The 18,781-nt window shown below is 36.9% G+C and overlaps 1 protein-coding gene across 9 annotated transcripts in view; it reads right to left on the minus strand.

The window, feature by feature from the left end:
• atp11b (ATPase phospholipid transporting 11B) overlaps positions 1-18,781 on the minus strand; it is a 117,230-nt gene that overhangs the window by 85,922 nt on the left and 12,527 nt on the right. For 8 of the 9 annotated variants that reach the window (XM_069897107.1, XM_069897103.1, XM_069897101.1 and 5 more), the window contains exons 4-11: positions 15,409-15,489; positions 13,394-13,501; positions 11,105-11,233; positions 9,077-9,180; positions 8,897-8,944; positions 7,561-7,625; positions 3,964-4,045; positions 89-224 (exon numbers count right to left, since the gene is read on the minus strand). In XM_069897107.1, the coding sequence (XP_069753208.1) occupies positions 89-224; positions 3,964-4,045; positions 7,561-7,625; positions 8,897-8,944; positions 9,077-9,180; positions 11,105-11,233; positions 13,394-13,501; positions 15,409-15,489 (753 nt within the window). Of the gene's footprint in view, positions 1-88; positions 225-3,963; positions 4,046-7,560; positions 7,626-8,896; positions 8,945-9,076; positions 9,181-11,104; positions 11,234-13,393; positions 13,502-15,408; positions 15,490-15,768; positions 15,938-18,781 lie in introns of those variants that run through there. The other variant, XM_069897108.1, reaches the window with a different exon arrangement.

Below are 18,781 nucleotides of genomic sequence, written 5' to 3' on the forward strand. Positions count from 1 at the left end.
CATATTGCCCTATGTTAATAAAGGTTCATGAAGACCCATCTTGGGAGCAAGGTCCAAAAAGATGATATTTAAATGTACCCATACTCACTCTGCTGCTATTTTTTTCCTGTATAGTTCTTTCATTATATGGAGACTCGTGGCACCAACTATATTTCAAGATAGTACTAATCACTGCTTCTATCACAAGAATTTCCAGGAAGATGATCAGAAAGGTGTTCATGGACCTACAAGTGGAAAGAAATATGAAAATTTCATAAAGTTTTCTCCTCGTTGACAAGATGCACACCAACTCTATTTTGCATGCATGCTTTTTAAATTATGCACAGATGAATTGTTTAAACATTTTATATCAATTGGAAGCAGGTAAAAATGTCAAATGCAAGAATAATCCAGAACCTTGCTTGATTTTCAACATTTCCACTTTCCCACTTCATACCCAATTATTCTGCTTTTTTGCCATATTCTTTTGTCCCACTGGTCCAACCTTTGCAATTATAGTTTTATATTGTATATATATATATATATATATATATATACACACACATATATACAATAGAAAACGCGCAAAATTTTCATTTCACTCAGAGGAAAAAGCATGCAAGGTCTGACAAGCAGATTTGAGAAAGCTAGGAAAGGGATTGAAAAGCAATATTATTCTCACTGCAACCTGCAAACAAGCACAGAAATAAGGAGATAAAAAGAAGGAAAATCATGTTTGATTAATCGATTGTACCAAGTACATTCCTAAATAACACCAATAGATTAAGGCAAAAGAGCATGTAGTTACTAACATTTTTAGGCTTTCTGTGAATTCCAGAATTGGCAAACAAATTAAAGCACATAGAATTAGGGGTTGGTTATACATTAGTGCAGATTGAAAGTTGGTAATCAGAAAGAAAATTAAGATTAGGAATAAGCAAGAGCTAGTTGCACTAGCAAGTGGCTGCTAGAATCAGTTCTTGGACCTCAACTATTCATAATCAATATCAACAATCCAGTTGCGAGCGATGAAATATAGCACAATTTGCCAATAAAAATAATGTTGCAGCAGTACAAAAAATGATAGCGAGAAAGAGGCTAAAAGGGGAAACGTAGACAAGCTAACTGAACAGTGGACCATTTAAGACTGGAAAGAAAATTTCTACACTCTCAAGGTGCTGAATCGTCAGAATTCTCTACTCCAAATGGTTGCCAAGACAATGTCAGAGATTAGATTTAGAACAGAGAAGGAAAGATTGCTGGGTATTAAAAGGAAGTTAGAGAAAAGGAAATAGGACCACAAAATGGTGTTCAAGATAGTTGGGCTATGAAATGTTGAATGTCAGAGTAGATTTGAAACTGAATGGTCAACTCCTATTTTTTTTTATATATTCATTGTACAACCTGGAATTTCCACATGTTCCCATATTCTCATTTGACTGTCCCCAACCTTTCCACCATAAGAAAATTATTTCTTCAAGTAATTTTTTTCATTATCCAAAATAAGAATGAACAAAAATCTGAAAAGCTAAAACCACATTTCACATTAATATAATTAAATGTAACAAAGCTTTTTTGTGCTTTATGTTTTAATGAAGATTTATTTGAAACCCATGGAGCATTAACGTGGAAATAATGCTCTTGCCCATAGCAAGAATGTACAGAATCAAAATGAGAATTGCTTGTTTTTATTTGAAAATACAGTACAGAAGAATATACAAAATTGAAGGAATATTTTTTCTTCAGCAGGATCCTAATGTTGTAGAAATAATGTTCATTTGGTTTGCATAAAATACAATTTTCATTCTAATTATACATTTTCCTCCTCAGCATTTTACAAAAATAAAAAAGGGAGACTGGAGATTTAAGGAAGCACTGCAGTAAAGTCAAGAGAGAAAGCAGCAAAAAGTTGAAATCAAGCAGGAGAGTTGCTGTTGATACAAAAAGCAGAGGAAGATGGTGCACAGGTAGAGTTGCATCCTAGGATATTTCAAAAGTTCAAAAAAATGAGCTGAAACATTTAATTTCCAACTCGATTTGTTCTGCTTTAAAAATCAGAATTTTGACTTAAAATTGCAGAAGGGGATAATTCCTCACAGAACAATTTTCATTAAGAGGATAGGAGAAATAGTTCAAGAAATTACTCTACTCTTTTCCAAGATTCCCAAAAATTAGAAGAGTAGCCAAATTGATTGGTCCCAGTGAGAAATGGCAGATGGAGCTTAATGCAAACAAGGATAAGGTGTTGCATTTTGGAAGGACAAATAGTAGGGCTTTGAGGAGTGCGGAGGATCAGAGGGATCTGGGAATACAGATATATAATTCCCTGAAAGTGGCTTCACAGATGGATAGGCTTGTAGAGAGCGCTTCTGGCATATTGGCCTTCATAACTCGAAGTATTGAGTACAGGAGTTGGGATGTTGTGTTGAAGCTGTACAACACTGGGGACAACTAACTACAGAAAAGCTATCAATAAGGTGAGAGTGTGCAGAGATTTTCGAGGATGTTGCCTGGACTTCAGGAACCGAGTTACAGGGAAAGGTTAAACTTTATTCCCTGGAGCGTAGAAGAGTGAGGGGAGATTTGATAAGAGGTATTTAAAATGATGATGGTGATGGACGAGTAAATGTAGATGGGCGTTTTTCCACTGATTGTGGGTGAGATACAAACCAGAGGACATGGCAAAAAGTTTAAGGGGAACATTACATGAGGGGGAATGTCTTCACACAGAGAGTGGTGGGAGTGTGGAATGAGCTTCCAGGTGAAGTGATAAATGCAGGCTCAATTTTAACATTTAAGAGGAATTTGGATGGGTACATGGATGAGAGAGGTATGGAAGACGGTGCAGATCAGTGGGACTAGGGAAAAAAATAGTTCAGCATAGGCTAGAGGGACTGAGGTGACCTGTTTCTGTGCCGTAATTGTTCTATGGGTCCAAATCAGAATATTTTTCAGGTTATATTCAATTAATGAATAATAACTATATAACAATTACAGCATGGAAACAGGCCATTTCAGCCCTTCTAGTCTGCACCGAACTAAGTACTCTCCTCTAGTCCCACCTACCTGCACCTTGCCCATAACCCTCCATTCCCCTCCCATCCATATACCTATCCAATTTTTCCTTAAATGACAAAATGGACTCTGCTGCCCCTATTTTTTCCAGAAGTTCATTCCACACAGCCATCACTCTTTGAGTAAAGAAGTTCCCCCTCATGTTACTTCTAACCTTAACCTATGACCTCTTGTTTCAATCTCTCCTACCTTCAAAGGAAAAAGCCTATCCACGTCACCTCTATCTATCCCCCTCATAATCTTAAATACCTCTATCAAATTCTCTCTCAATCTTCAGGGCTCCAAAGAATAAAGACCTAATCTGCTCAATCTTTCTTTGTAATCTAGATTCTGAAACCCTGGTAACATTTTTGTAAATCTTCTCTGCGCTCTATCTACCTTGTCGATATCCTTCCTATAATTCGGTGACCAGAACTGCACACAGTATTCCAAATTTGGACTCACCAATGCCTTGAACAGTTTCAACATCACTTCCCAACTCCTGTATTCTATGCTTTGATTTATAAAGTTCATTAGTATAAAATAAATCCCAAAAAAAGTTCGACTGTCAAAATGTGGTGATTTCACTGAATGATGTACAAAATATTAAAATGCTAATATTAACAGATGCAAAAGCAGAAATTGTTGTGGGGGAACAAAATGCTATTAGTTCTGAGATAGTTTGACTGGAATACAGGAGTGACAAACTCAATTTAAAAAGCAAAAGATTGCAATAAAAAAAATGAATGTGCCTTTCATCAGATAGGTTGCTGGATCTGTAGATACTGCCCGACCAGCTGATACATTTTGATTTTAAGGCAAATTAAATTGACAGAATGGCATTTATGCTTCATTCCTCAATACTTGCTTGCTCATTTTTCAAGAGAAACACTCAATTCTTGTCCTTGAATTTAATGAAAATAAACTTACTTTTCTACAGAGGAACGTTTCTGAGATTTACTCTTATAATTCAAGGCAATTTTAGCATCCATTCCTGTGTAAACAGCCACACCTGAAAATCAGAAGCATTTTTACTAATGCAAAAATGAGAGAATTCATGATCGTGTGTCAGTAAATCTCTGAATGGTACACTTCCATATTAATTTAAAAGAGTCAAAACTTTGCTATTAAAAAAGTAAATACATTGGACAATTACTTAATACAGAAGATTTTTTTCTACCAGAGAAAATCCCAATATATAATGTAATCTGTAAATATCTAGTTTTTTTCCCTGTTATTTGATTCAAAGCAATTGCCACAATTACTGGGTTGTGAGCAGATGATTTACCTGCTCCCATTAACATTTCATCACAATCTAGGTGCTGAGCCAAAATCAATTGCCTCGAAACCACAAGAACTAGAAATTGGTTCTTGAAACAATATTTCTAATAATATTTCTCACACATTTTTCCTTGAGGTGTGGCAAGATCTCAGAACCAATTAATGGTGTTCTTCCATTTACCATTTTTAAAATTAAGCCACTTCTGATTGAAATGATTATCATTCAGGATTCCTGAAATAACAGTTTTGCTAAGTTACTGTTTCAGATGTGGCACTCTGATTAAATAAGTTACTTTTGCCCAAGTTTTTAATCACGAGAAATCCATTCACAAATAAGAGATTTAGAGCCAGTTTGGTCCACTTGCATTTTGCATTGGTCTTTTAATAAATTATTCAATAAAATGAGAAAGAATTTAGGCTTTTTATTTCAGGAGATAGGCTCTAATGTTAACAACTAATCCTAACTGACATTTTGCAGTTTTTTTTTAAAAAAGGTAGCCTCAAAATCACCAATTCTTCAAAATGAGAAGAACATATTTGGAATTAAGAATGCATAGTCAAGATAGAGTTAAAATAAATTTATTCAGGGATACAGAGTGGAGAAATCTTTATATCAAAAACTGGTTTGCAAGGATAGGAATGATCCCTATTTACCCATTTTCATATCAAATTATATCTGTGGTATTTGCAAGCAAGTCACCTACCACAACAAGAGAAAGGATTTAAGTGTTACAATATTTGTTTCCAGTAACATGTAGATTAATACAAATTATATTGGTTTGCAACTTCATAGAACAGAACTTCAGCAATTTCCAGCAGAGACTAATTTTCTACTTGGCACATAAATACTGTTGTAAAAACACAGAAATGCTGGAGAAACTCAGCAGGTCTTGCAGCATCCAATGCTGTTTGGTCAAACAGAATAGCTTCTCATACAAAGCCTCAAAACATTCACTGGCTTTTCACTGGCCATTTAATTTTTTTTTGTTTCTGAGGTAATACATTTTTCAAAATTAAAATTATAGAATTACTGTACACATTTTCATTACCTTATTCCTTTTTGTAGAATATTTTTAAAATGGTAAGTGAGAAATGCCAATAATCAAAGTGACATGGGCATCTTTGTACACAAGTAATTGAAAAATAATATGAAAATACACAAGGAAATTAATTTCTTGATGCATATTAACAATGCATAAATTTAAATAATTGAATTTAATTGTATTTTTTTAAATGAAATATGCATTTGCCTTTAACAAGAATTTTGGTACACTGTATATATGACAATAACTCATTATGATTATCAAATTAGGAAGACAAATGAAGTTGACCTTTACTTCAAAATGATTTGAATAAAAAAATGACCATCTTACAGTTATGTACATTTTAAATGAGTAAAGAACTGAGCATTGAATACAGATTTGGTATAATTTCCCAAGGAAATGTATTTTCACTAGAAAGTGAGCTTAACAGAGATTCAGCAAAACAGTTCATGTTTGCCATATGAGGAAAGAACAAATGGTCTAGGCCTCGAATCTTTGGAGTTTAAAAAAAACAATCTGATTTCAAAAGAACAAATTTTTTGGAGAGCTCAAAGGTGGACACAAGAAGGACGTTTCGCTGGTGTGGCACCTAGAACTCGGAGACAGTTTTTCTAACAAGGGTTAGACCATTTGGGACTGAAACAAGGAGAATTATCTTCACTCAGAAGGTAGTGAATCTTTAGAATTGTAGCCTGGAGTATTGTGAAGGCTTTGTCATTGACTGCATTCAAAACAGATGCCTAGACATTAAAGGAATAAAGGGCTATAAGAGCTGGACAAGGAGATCAATCACAATCTCCTTGAATTTGAGAGTTCAGATGGCTGAATTGTTTTGATATTTCTTGTCTTTCTATAAATATCATTATTCTATTTTTTTTGGAAATTTTATGAACTTCTGGAATGAGCTTTTCATCAGTTTATTGGTGATAAGAAATAGAGCATTTAAATAAAAATCCAGCTGCTAATAACAAAAACATAGCCATTTACATACATCTTTAGCAGCACATTACCAACTGCTGGGGCTAACCATCTATGAATTGCTTCTAAATCTTGCCTTAAGTTGGAATAACTGAAGTATTGTACTTAATATTTGAACTCATAGTATTTTAATAACAGCATTCCTGACTCAGTTATACATGACTGCCTGGTCTTAAAAACTGCATTAAAACACAGAAATGTTGGAGGAACTCAGCAGGTCTCACAGCATCCATTGGAGGTAAAGATACATAACTGACGCTTTGGGCCTTAGCTCTTCAAGGTACAAAGAAAAAGCAGGTAGGCATCTGAATTAAAAGGTTGGTGAGAAGGAAAGAAAGAGCACAAACCAACAGACCAAAGGGTGATAATTGGACATGGATAGGAGGACAGGAAAGGTGAGAAATGATTAGGGAGGGGATGCTCTGTGAATGCAGAGGTGGAGGAAAGGAGAAGTAGGGATAGTGGGGGGGGGGGGGGCACGGAAACCAGAGGTCAATGTAATGCCATCCAGTTGGAGGGTGCCCAGACTTTTCTCCTTTCCTCTACCTCTCTCTCTCACCCTTTCCTTTCCTCCACCTCTGCAGTTGCAGAGTTCCTGCAGCGTTTCTGAGTTTTTACTACAATTACAGAATGTGGAGACTTTAGTGTTTCATTCCTTGAAAACTGCATTGCTTCAGCTCTTCTAAACAAATGCCTAAGATAGATCGTTATGCTTTTTTTATGTTACGTTGTGAGTTTCAAATTGTATTAGTTATTAAATCAAAGTGACTTTTGCCAGAAATAATCAAAGGATAAAACTTCTGCATATATATGTATTGCTGTTGTAAGAAGAGACAACTGCTGATACCTGAGAATACAAAGCCACAATGCAGAATGCAACACTTCTGAAGGAGAAGTGTAGCTTTGCAAACATTCATCTGAATTATTCATATCTGTACACAAAATAGAAAAATGTAGGCAATATAAAGACAACTTATAACCAACCTATGACTTCAGTTAGTCTAACTTCTTGTAAACCAGTGAAGGATATGATTATCAAGAAAAGGCTCCTTTGGGAACTTGTTTCTGACAACTGCACAGTATACATAATTATTAATGTAAAAGTTCACAATTATTTCTTGACAAACTGACAGCAATTTTTCAAAATCTGTCAAGTTAATACAGATTCTCATCAAAATTAATTGAATTTGATTAGAACACAAATAGGAATAATAAATCTTGGTACCAAAAACTTGGCTGGTATTTTTCAAACTTGCTCCTTTAAGCAGAAGGTTTTCTGCTCCCAGTGGTCTGAGGAAACAAAAGTGGTTATCCTTTATCAATGGTTAATTTCAAACGTTAAAACATTTGCTTCAAGATTATGTAATGAATTTTTTTTAAATAAAAACATTAAATGTAACAGTGTTCAATATATCTGAAAGCAGTTAAAAATTGGCACAGTTATTTTAATGTAGATGTATTTATGCTGAAAGGAAAAAGAAAGTACAAAACTTTCACAGTTGTAACTATCTTAAATAAATTCACCTGCAAAATAAAATGAAATTGTTGAGTGGACTTTGCTGAATGGTATGTTCAGCTGCTTGGTAAATAAAGTGCAAATGAGAAATAAAAATTAAAAAATCAGCAAGTTCTTAGCTGCGTTCCTTTATAAACAAGACTATTTTTTTCCTTCAATATCACTGAAAAATGAAGATGTTGCTTCCTGAACAATTTTGGAATATTTAATGGATTTTGGGTTGCTGATATGAGAATCACCTTAAAATTTTCTCATCACATACTGGATTTTAGATACAACCTATTTTGTGATTTCATGTCATATTTTTAAGTCCACTGTATATTGCCCACAAAGCAAGCTGTTTTGGTCAGTCCAAGCACAGGTACTATGCAAATGTTGTCTTAGGCCTGGGCATGCATGGAAGGCATTGAAAGAGGATGAAAATTTTCTTGACAACCACAGAGCACCAAACTACATCTAGCTGATGAACATCATACTTCAAGCATACAAAACCATGGTGCACCAAATCATTGAATAATTCATTTTCTGCATTCGCACTTGGACTTCTCTGCTGATCTTGGTGCAGTCAGTGATGAACAATTTCACCAGGACATTGTGACCATGGAAAAGCCGTCATCAGGTAACTGGAAACCATCAATGCTGGCTGCCTATGTTGGATGCTGACACAAAATGCATCAGATGCTGACTACAAATGAAAATCAGTGGCAAAATATTTTTAGGTCAGTTTAATTAACCAATGTGTCAGCATCATTATGTGATTAAACATATCAAATTCAATAAAAGTTAAAGTTTCTCCAACTACCTACGTGACATAGCAAATCTGAAATATGTTCAGCTTGAAACTGTCTATCATAATCCACAATTATTTTTCAGGAAGCAAACCTTCTGGGAAAAAAAAGTCGTCCTGTGCATTTTGTGTTTGCAAAATATTCATGAACTTGGTTTGTTTAAAAACCCATTTTATAATTTGAGAATTTGCAGTTAATTTTTGCCAAGAACATTTTCATTAGTGTCACATAAAAGTGAATGATAAAGATTCTCATACCTCACTATTTCACCTTGTGTGCTTTTTATCGTAATCCGTCCAACAAATCTGCGAACAAGAAAAGATACAGAAATATTAATACAGAGAAAATAGTTTCACAAATAAAACTAATACTTGCTAAAGAACTTAACACATACATTCACAAATACCAGACATTTATTCAGATAGCTTTGATCTTACCTATATAAATCTGGCTCAGGCCCATGACAAGTTATGACAGCCCTCAGTTTGTCGAGCTGAAAAACAGTCTGCAACTTTGCTATTTCTGGAACTGCACGATGGGTCTAAAAGAGAGTACGAAGTGTAAAATTAAAATGAATTATTAAAAGGGTTATTTCCTTTCAATTTTCTCAAGACTAGTAACATTGATATGTTTCAGAAAGTTCATTCATTCTCCCCATCTGCATTTTATCGTCCATAATTTAGCAAAACTACTTTAGTAGGATTTCAGAATTTATCGGATAACGGAATATTAAAACGGCAGTACTTTTAAGTAATTGAGGGGGTGGGGGGGATGCGGCAGTGCTGGATTGGAGGAGGTGGTAAATGAAGTGAGATAAAGATTGAGTCGTGCCACCACTCTCTACCCGCTCGCCTGCCCAAATTGCACCGCCGCTCTCTCCCTGCTCGCCCACCCAAGTCGTGCTGCTGTTCTTTCCCCGAGCCGCTCCCTCTGTCAAATACCCTTTTAGCGGGATTGCTGAAATTCTGCTGGAGGACAATCTCTGTATTTTTAAGTAAAACATACAGTAAAATTTCAAACTTAAACTAAGATAAACACCTGAAAATATACTGTACATGCAATAAAAATCTTCCGTTTCGGTCATACCTGTACATCCATAGAGAAATAATACTGAGGCAATACCATTTCAAAATCTAATTCTTTCACTAAGGCAGTTTCCAGTGATGCAAATATTTTTACTTCCCTCACCTTTAAGATTTATTTTCATACTAAATTCCATAATCAAACATTTTTGTCAATTTTCAAAATTTCTCCTTGGATAGGATACATTTCTTTCAGATTATAACTTTGGAATAATATCTCTGGAAGCATGGAATTCAAAATTGTACAGATTAGAAACCAGCCCTTCAGCCCACTGAATGTAGAGCGATTATTGTGGCCATGAGTCTCACTTAGAAAACAGAGCATTACACACAGTACAGGATCTTCAGCTGACAATGTTGTGCAAACCTACTTAACAACAAACTAATTTTTCTCTGCCTCACTCCCATAATGACCCATTTCTTATATCCATGTACCTAGCTAAGATTCTTTTGAGTGTCCCTATTGTACCAGCATGCAATGTGTGTTGTTTGGGGGGGGGGGGGAGGTCACGGGCATTGTTGCTGGAAGTCGGTTGAAGCAGTTCAAGGAAAATAAAGTCCGTTAAATGTTAAACTGTCGTAAAGTAGTTCTTCTTGAAAGAACAAGCATTACGTGGTGTCAGAAGTGTCTGAGTGAGTAAGAGAAGACAATAGTTCATAAACACAGATGTTAAGTCCTTGAACTGGGTGGTCTCCACAAAGCTTTCAAGACCGTGGCACTGGCCTCTCCAAGTGACCTCCACTGTTAGTTACAATCAAAATGAAGCACTTGGCTTCCCAAAAGGACCCTCCTGGCACAGGCCAATCCACTGAAAAGGCCCAGTTATTCACAGAGCACGTTTTGGTCTGAATTACACAAAAATGGCTGGCCACAAGAGCTGCTTCAAAAAAGCTGCTTTCTCTTCAGCAGTCAGAACAAATCACAATGTCTGCAAATGGTATCAAATTCTGGAACAGACTATGACAAACCTTCCCTCAGTTCTTCAAATGTATTGAATTATCGCTGGACTGTGACTTGTGTTGTGTGAAATGTTAATTGTGACCATCCAGTCCCCATCTATACTATCCCTTACAGTGATAATCCCATTTCACTAAAATGGGAGCTCGTAATATTACAAATTTAAAACTGTAGAGCACAGGGGCAAATAAAGTGTCTTTGTTCCAATAGTGCAAGTATCAAAACTAATCTACAGGGTAGACTTGGAAAGAAACATCCACTCAAAATATGTACTGTGTTGAAACAGTTTTGCTTTAAAAATGTCATCTTAAATCTTTCAGACACTCTTGCAGCTGATTTTACTAATGCATTAGACTTGGACATCTATTTCTATCCTAGATAGTTATCCAAAATAGATTTCTCATGCAAAGAAAAAAAAAAGCAACCTTCAGATTAGTTTCTCCATCCAAGCTTGCTGTAGTGACATAACATGTCCCGTCTGCTCGGTCAGTTGACAGCAGCACTAAATCTGTCGGGAATGTTTGATCTTTTTCAATTTTGACAATGTCACCAACCTACAGAAAGAAATAAAAGGAAACAATTTTAAAAACTCAACATTAGAACATTAGTTTGAGAAACCAATAGCAAACTTTGGCTTGATGTGCTTCACAACCAAGTGGTTTGATGGGGACACAAGCAATCAACAATACAAGTCTAGTATCACATTGAAGTTTCAAACAGTTCCTTTTGTTTAGTAAATTATTGAAGTAGTTTAGATTATGCAATACACAACTTGCACAAGTTTTAGTGAACTGTTCAGCACAGAGTTTCAACCCAACCTCTCGGTACTAATTCAATTTTATAGCCATTACACTGTTGCTCCTACATAGATTCAGTTTCATGTAGGCTATGCAACCTATCAGGCATCCTAAGAAATCCAATTACATAAAGGTTACCTGCAACTCAATTTATACCATTGCAGTATTATTGCTTGACACTCCAATGCTCCCATCACTCAAAAATTAAAAGACCCTTCTTTTTAAAATACTAATTGACCAAGCAATAACCTTCCTAATATTAACTACACTTGTATGGAAAAACTTGCAGATTTCACATTTGAATTACTTTAAGATGTTGTGCCCTAATCCTTCAATAATTTAAGATTAAGAAATACCATATACATAATGTACAATAGAATACAATAGAACATAGGATATGGAACAAAAATTTGCTTGGTGCAGTATTAATTTTAGCAAGGAAAATGATAGGGATGACATTCAATCAACTATACTAGAAAAAAAGTGAGGCAAAGCAATTCCAATGCCTCTGTTACTAATGAAAATATTCAGTAGAGTGGTGGGGAGGGGAAGGGGAGAAAGAAGAGAAAAAATAATCATGGTCACTTGCCCTGCAACTCTCCATCAGTAACCTCTGCATACACCTGTGACCATAAAGCTAACTCATTTCCAGTAAAGGCTTCTCCTACTTCCAGAGCAACAGGATTTAACATTTTCAAGATTTCACCTTTTCACAGTGACAGGCAAAGTTTTGGAATCAATTTGCAGGGTTAGTTGAAAGCTTTGTACAATTAAGCACAGGAATCAGTTTTCCTGAAGATCTGTTTGGCTGATTGGATTAGATTTTTTGAGGTGGTAACAAAAGGTAATGCATTTGATTTCATCTGCATGGATTCTGGCAGGGCTTTTGACAATATTGTTGATGACAGGATGGTCACAAAAGTTTTATCCCATGTGAAATTGAATTCAAAATTGTCACTGAAGCAAGAAGGGTAATGCCTGACATTTTTGTGACTGGAAAATTGTTTCTAGTTGAGCTTCCCAGGGCCCAGGACTCTGGTTTTATTTACATTTTAATGGTTTTGATGTAAAAGACCATTAAAGTCTGATCACATGGTTGATAGCGAAGGGAGGGAAGTTTTAGACTTGAGGATGGTGGATATATGATCGTCATGCAGAAAAATAATGAAAGTTAAGCCAGATAGGCATGTGGCAATGCATTTAGGAAGTTGACACAAGGATGAAGAGTGCATAATTTGTGGTAGAATGCGGAATTGGAAGGGAAAAAAAAGGAATCTGGATATACATGTCCACAGAACATTACAATTAGCTGGGGAGGCCAATAAATGAATTTAAAAAAGGCATGTGATAGGCTATTCCTTTATGAGTCAAGGCACAAAAAAAAAAACAAGAATAAGGAGGTTGTGTCAGGGCAATGTACAAAACTAATTAGACCGCAATGTGAATGTTGCATATATAATTCTGGTTTTCATGCATATCAAAAAGCAAAATAAAATGCAATTGCTGGGTTTAAAATTAAAAAAAATTAGAAAATACTGAAAATAGCCACAAGATCAAGCAGCAACTGGACAGAGAAACATTTCCAAATGATGACCTTTCATAAGAATCATTTTAATATTTTATGGTACGGAGAGGGCAGACAGATGAAGGGAACAAAGAAAATGCCAGTGACAGACCTTGGGTATGAATGACACAAAAAGTGATGAATTGCTTACAAAATGAAGAAGAGTTCATTGTTGTTAATCTATTTGAAGGAAATACAAATAAGACATATATGAATATTATAAATTAATGCAAAATATTTGTGTGTGTGCAGGAAGGAGGAAATGTTGATCTATGGAGTTTTACCTGCAATCATTTTTGAAGTAGGTTGCACTCACATCAATTTCATTTCTAGTCCAAAATTGTCAGACTTACCCTGATATTTTGTGACCTTGTCTGGACAAGTCTACCACTTCGAATTACATACACAGGAGTGTTATTGACTTCATTGTCTGCTTTATGCCGTAACCAGTCCTCATAGCCCTGATATACAAACAAAATTGACAAAAAAATCCTGTCAAATCATGCATGTTCTATGCCAAAAGTAAGGCCAAATAGATTTAAAACAAATAAGCTATCAATATTTTGTTCTCAAATTCCCATCCTCTATCTGCATACTATTTGAAAATGTGCAAGTACTGTAATTATTATTTCAGCATTTCAAGTATAAAACAAGATACAATTAATTAAATGCATACACAATTTCAGCTTTCCTTGCTAATATCCACATTGGAACTTTTAAGACGTGACTATATCTGCATTTAGGTTTTACTTTCTTTAATAAGATGGGAAAGAAGAGGTAAGTGCTCACACACATTTTGCTCTTAAATGTTATTAAGACTCCATATGAAGTCACCATGAATTTATGATTCAGTGGAACAGCTCATTTTTAAGGGTTTAAAAAATAACTTCTCCGATCACTTGCACTAATGCATTCAAATACGAGATTAAGTAGCAATCCTCAAAGTACAATATTTAACCCAAGTTGCAGATGAAACAAAAATGCACTTTCCCACATAATTAAAACTTTTATCTAAGCAAAGTAATCAAAACTTTAAACTAAAAATGTACTGATATTTGTTAATATTGCACAAATCTGAATCCGTATTCTGTTAGATTCTGCGTTGTTATGCCATATAGGTCAAATTTTGGGTTTTGTGATAGATTTCTGGTTAATTTGATGCTAGTCTATAAATCCAAACAGTGAAATTGCCCCAAGAGGCAGTATGGCTCTTGCAATTAATGAATAAGACTATTGATCAAAAGATAAAAATACATTAGCACTAATGAAATAAGTACATGCAAAACATCACGTTTTCATTACAACCAGCAGCACTGGCAGAAAGTCAAAGTAATTTTAGGGCATAAAGTGAGAAAAAAAAATACAAAACTCAGATTCCTCCAAATGCTTACAATGTGATCGTCATCCTTTTACTTAAAGTGGAAGTAAACAAATTGTAACTGAACAACTTCTATTAAATACAAGTTTATGATGCAGGCAAGAGATAAAATTAGAACTTTTGCTTACACTGATTTCAAAAAGGCACATTAATTTAAAGATACAGCATGGTAACAGGCCCTTCCAGCCCACGATGCCCAAATATACCAATGTGACAAATTAACCTATTAATCAATATCTTTGGAAGGTAGAAGGAAAGTGGAGGATCCAGAAGAAACAAAAAAGCTGCAATGCTGGAGATCTGAAATGATAAGAAATTCTAGTAAAATCCCTAGTATCCAGCACCTACGGGGATTGCTGATACCTGATATGCAAATTTTCCAGTTATCTGGAAATTCAAAATAAGAAAAAATGTAAAGTAATTTGGAAAAAAAGTACCCTAATCCTTAATTATGTAGTTCACGTTCTTCAAGTAATTCCTGTAACTGACAACATTTAAATTTGAACCCCAGTTGTTGTTGCTGTAACAGCATTAGCCACTACGCTGTGACGCTGTCATAATTAACCGCCCCTCCCCCAAGTTTACAGACAAAACCTTACTAATATACTTAATATACTAAAGATAAAGACTCTTTGCTAGGTAGGGATAGTGAGACACTTTGGTAGAGTCGCCCCAGCATCAATGGGCTCTTCAGCTTGGATGTTGCCACTTTATTCAAACACAACTTTATTGAAACTACTGCTGTGGGTAGGGCACGACCAGAGCGTGCCGCTGGCTAAAGGTTTGCTCCCATCTTCACCAATTTTTGCTGGTTCCTCGAATTCCAGATGCCAGGGATTTTACTGAATTATTTTCCTCAAATGTCTTAGTTGCTAATTTTATAGGATTATCAAATTATTAAGGGTTCTTATCATGGTAAAACTTATTTAAAATAGAATTTCAAAAATGTATTGATTGATTAATACATTGAATATTAGCTGTATTTCTTACCTGTTTGATTGCTGTTACTGTAATTACAAAAAATAATGGCAGACCACTGGTGAAAGGACTTGTGGGAGTATCAATCATCAACTGAAAAAATAATGGGTCAATATACATATATTGATATATGCATTTTAATAATATCAAATATTGATCATGCATAGGACGCAATAAAAATAAATCAGGAAAATTAATGTTAATTAGTCACAATTTTATTTGGTGGTAATTTTCCACAACGTATGGTTTTTCAAATGCTTCACATTTATTAGTAGCAACAATATTTCCAACTTTGCTGAAAGGATATTTTAGATTGCAATCAACTGAGATGTGGGATTACAATTGCATCATGACCACTTTAAAAGTTCATACCTGTACATTGTTAAAGCAGGATACATTTTCAGGATGCTTTTCCCACTCCAAGAGGAGGCCAGACACTTGAAGTCACATCCTTCTGCTGAAAATTTGAATACTTGTTGCAATTTGTGAGTTTCTAGCATTTTAAATTTGGAATGTTTTGGACTTGGAATGCAAGAAAATATTTTCAGATATGTAGAATACTTCAGAGGAGTTAATTAAAAAGTTGAAACAATGCATCATGAAATGTTGTGGTCAATTATTTGTATTTGGCTAGATCATTACTTTCTAATAACTGGGCATTATTACTGCTATTAATTTTGTACTATCTTTGCACCTCATGTAAACATCCTGAATCGCTGCAAAATTAATCATCAATCTTTTATACAAAATAAAGATTCCATGAGTCTTAAAATCTACAGTAGCGAGCTGCTATTTTGTGCTTTATTTTTGGACAGAGGGGAAAAAGTTACCAGAGGTATTATATTCTCCAGAAGTTGAATCTATACTTTACTCTCAGAAATTAATATTTTCAGAATAACTACCACCTTTCAATAATATTTACCCCAAAATCAATATAGGAAACTTAATGATCTGCAAAAAATTTACTCTTTTAAGACTTCCTCCCTAATAATCAATGTTAAAGTTCTAACATTTCATCAGATAGACCTGTTCAACAGAAGCAAAATCACATCGAGTCATGGCAATTTTAAAAGGGTCAAACTCATAAATGACCACAGTGCAGTGTCTATGCTAGTGGAGCGAAAGATGAGATCAGTAATCAGCGGGTTCGTCCAGAACTCGTTTATTTTGTCTCAATTGCAACGTTCTTAAGGCGCTTGAAACTCCCCCCGGAAGTCACGTCAAAGTTACGCAAGTGCACAGCTTGCACACATGCGGGCTCCTTGCTCCTAATGGAAGAGAAGGTCGCACAGGGCCATCTTAGGTGCGGCTGCTCCGATGGCGTACGCGTTACACTTGGAGCCGGTTCGCTTGACCATCAAGCGTGTGGATCGCCACACAAACCATTTCCCCACCCCCCCCCCTCCTGAACCAGCAGTAGTGTCCCCATAGTTCAGAGACTGTACAATCTTGTGTTTAGGCCGGTTGCACGGTGGCTAGTTGTTTTAAGTCCAGATGGGCTCATTTCAGGCAATCGATCGTAAAAAGTTCCTCTCTTCCCCCAATGTTCAATGTGAAGGTGGACCCATTGTTACGCAGCACTTTGTATGGCCCCTCGTACAGCTGTTAAAGCAGTAGGCGGTGCACACCCCGTCTGACAAAAACGTCCTTGGGGATGGAGGTGGGTGACTGGCCGTGGTGGGAAGGCGGGGTGGGCGTTAGATTACTAAGTCTGTTGCGGAGTTTTTGTAGAACTTCCATGCCGTTGGTCTTCTGCCCCCTCAGGGTGGGGAGAAACTCACCGAGGACCGCTGGGGGGGGGGTGCTGTACAACAGTTCTGTCGATAATGACTGTAGGTCTTCTTTGGATACAGTGCAGATCCTGAGAAGGACCCAGGGAAGCTCGTCCACCCAATTGGGTCATCTGGCCATGAGCTCTGACTTGAGATGCCTGTGAAAATGCTTGACGAGGTCATTCAACTGCGGGTAGTAGGCAGTGGTGTGGTGTAGTTGGGTTCCCAGCAGACTGGTCAATGCTGCCCATGGGCTGGATGTGAACTGGGCCAACCTGTTGGAAGTAATGTTTGCTGGGAAGCAGAAGCAAACTACACTCGTTGTGACCAGGGCCCTGGTGCAGGAGTCGGTGGTGACAACAGTGAGCTGAACGGCTTCGAACCACCTGGTGAAGCGATCCACCATGGTGAAAAGGTGCCGCACACCTCGAGACACTGGCAGAAATCCCACTATGCCGACATGAATGAGGTCAAACCTGCAGGCTTGTGATTGAACCACTGGGGAGCAGTTTTAGTGTCAAATGTTCAAGGTCCACAAACACACCGAGTGCATGTTTGTGCCCAATCACTAACCTGCTTCCTGAGTTTGTGCCACACAAATCGGGAAGAGACCATTTGAACCGTGGTTCAGATTGAGGGGTGTAATAAGCCATGCACTAAATCAAATACCCATCACCTCATGGCTGATGGGGCTGGGATGGCCCATGGGTGTATCGCAGAATAGGGTTTTCTTCACTTAGCCCCAGGGGTATGTCTTGCAACTTTAGGCCAGAGATCGCGGTCCTGTTGCACTTTTGCCTGCTCAGAGTAATCGACGACTTTTGTGACAAAGTCTGAATGGTCGGTCTGGAAAGGGCATCCACCACGATGTTGTCTTTGCTGGAGACAGGCTTGATTGTTGTCATCAACTCAGATGTAGGAAAGATGGCACTTTTGTTGGGCTGACCAAGGATCTGAAACTTGCGTGAATTCGAAAGTCAACAGTTTGTGGTCTGTGAAAACTGAACGGCCTGCCTTCCAGAAAGAACCTGAAGTGTCATATGGTGAGGTAGAGCACTAGCAGCTCCCTGTCAAAGGCACTATATTTCAGCTCAGGGGGTTGAAAATGCTTAATGAAGAATGCAAGGGGTTTCCAGTGTCTGTCCACGAGTTGTCTCAGTACCCCGCCAATTGCAATGCTCGATGCGTCAAATGTGAGGGCCATTGGGACTTCGGTTCTGAGGTGCATGAGCATAGTGATGTTGGCTCGGGCCTCTTTTGCTTGAAGGAAAGCGTCCGCAGCATCGTCATTCTAGGTTATGTCTTTTTTTTGTACCCAACATCAGGTTGTAAAGCGGGCACATGATGCTGGCGGTTGCCAGGAAGAATCGGTTGTTGAAGTTAATCATGCCTACAAACTCCTGCAGCCCTTTTACCATGGTAGGTCTGCTGAACTCCTAGATGGCCTCTACTTTTCTTGGTAGGGGTGTGGCACCATCTTTTAAAATCCTGTGGCCCAGGAAATCATGGTGAGACCGAATTTGCTGAGATAGGCTTAAAATTGGCAGAAGTGGGAAATGTGGCCACTACTGTTCCTGCTCGCAATCAGGATGTCATCTAGATATATGAACACA

The sequence above is a fragment of the Narcine bancroftii genome, chromosome 9 (assembly GCF_036971445.1).
Source record: "Narcine bancroftii isolate sNarBan1 chromosome 9, sNarBan1.hap1, whole genome shotgun sequence".
Classification (NCBI taxonomy): Eukaryota; Metazoa; Chordata; class Chondrichthyes; order Torpediniformes; family Narcinidae; genus Narcine; species Narcine bancroftii.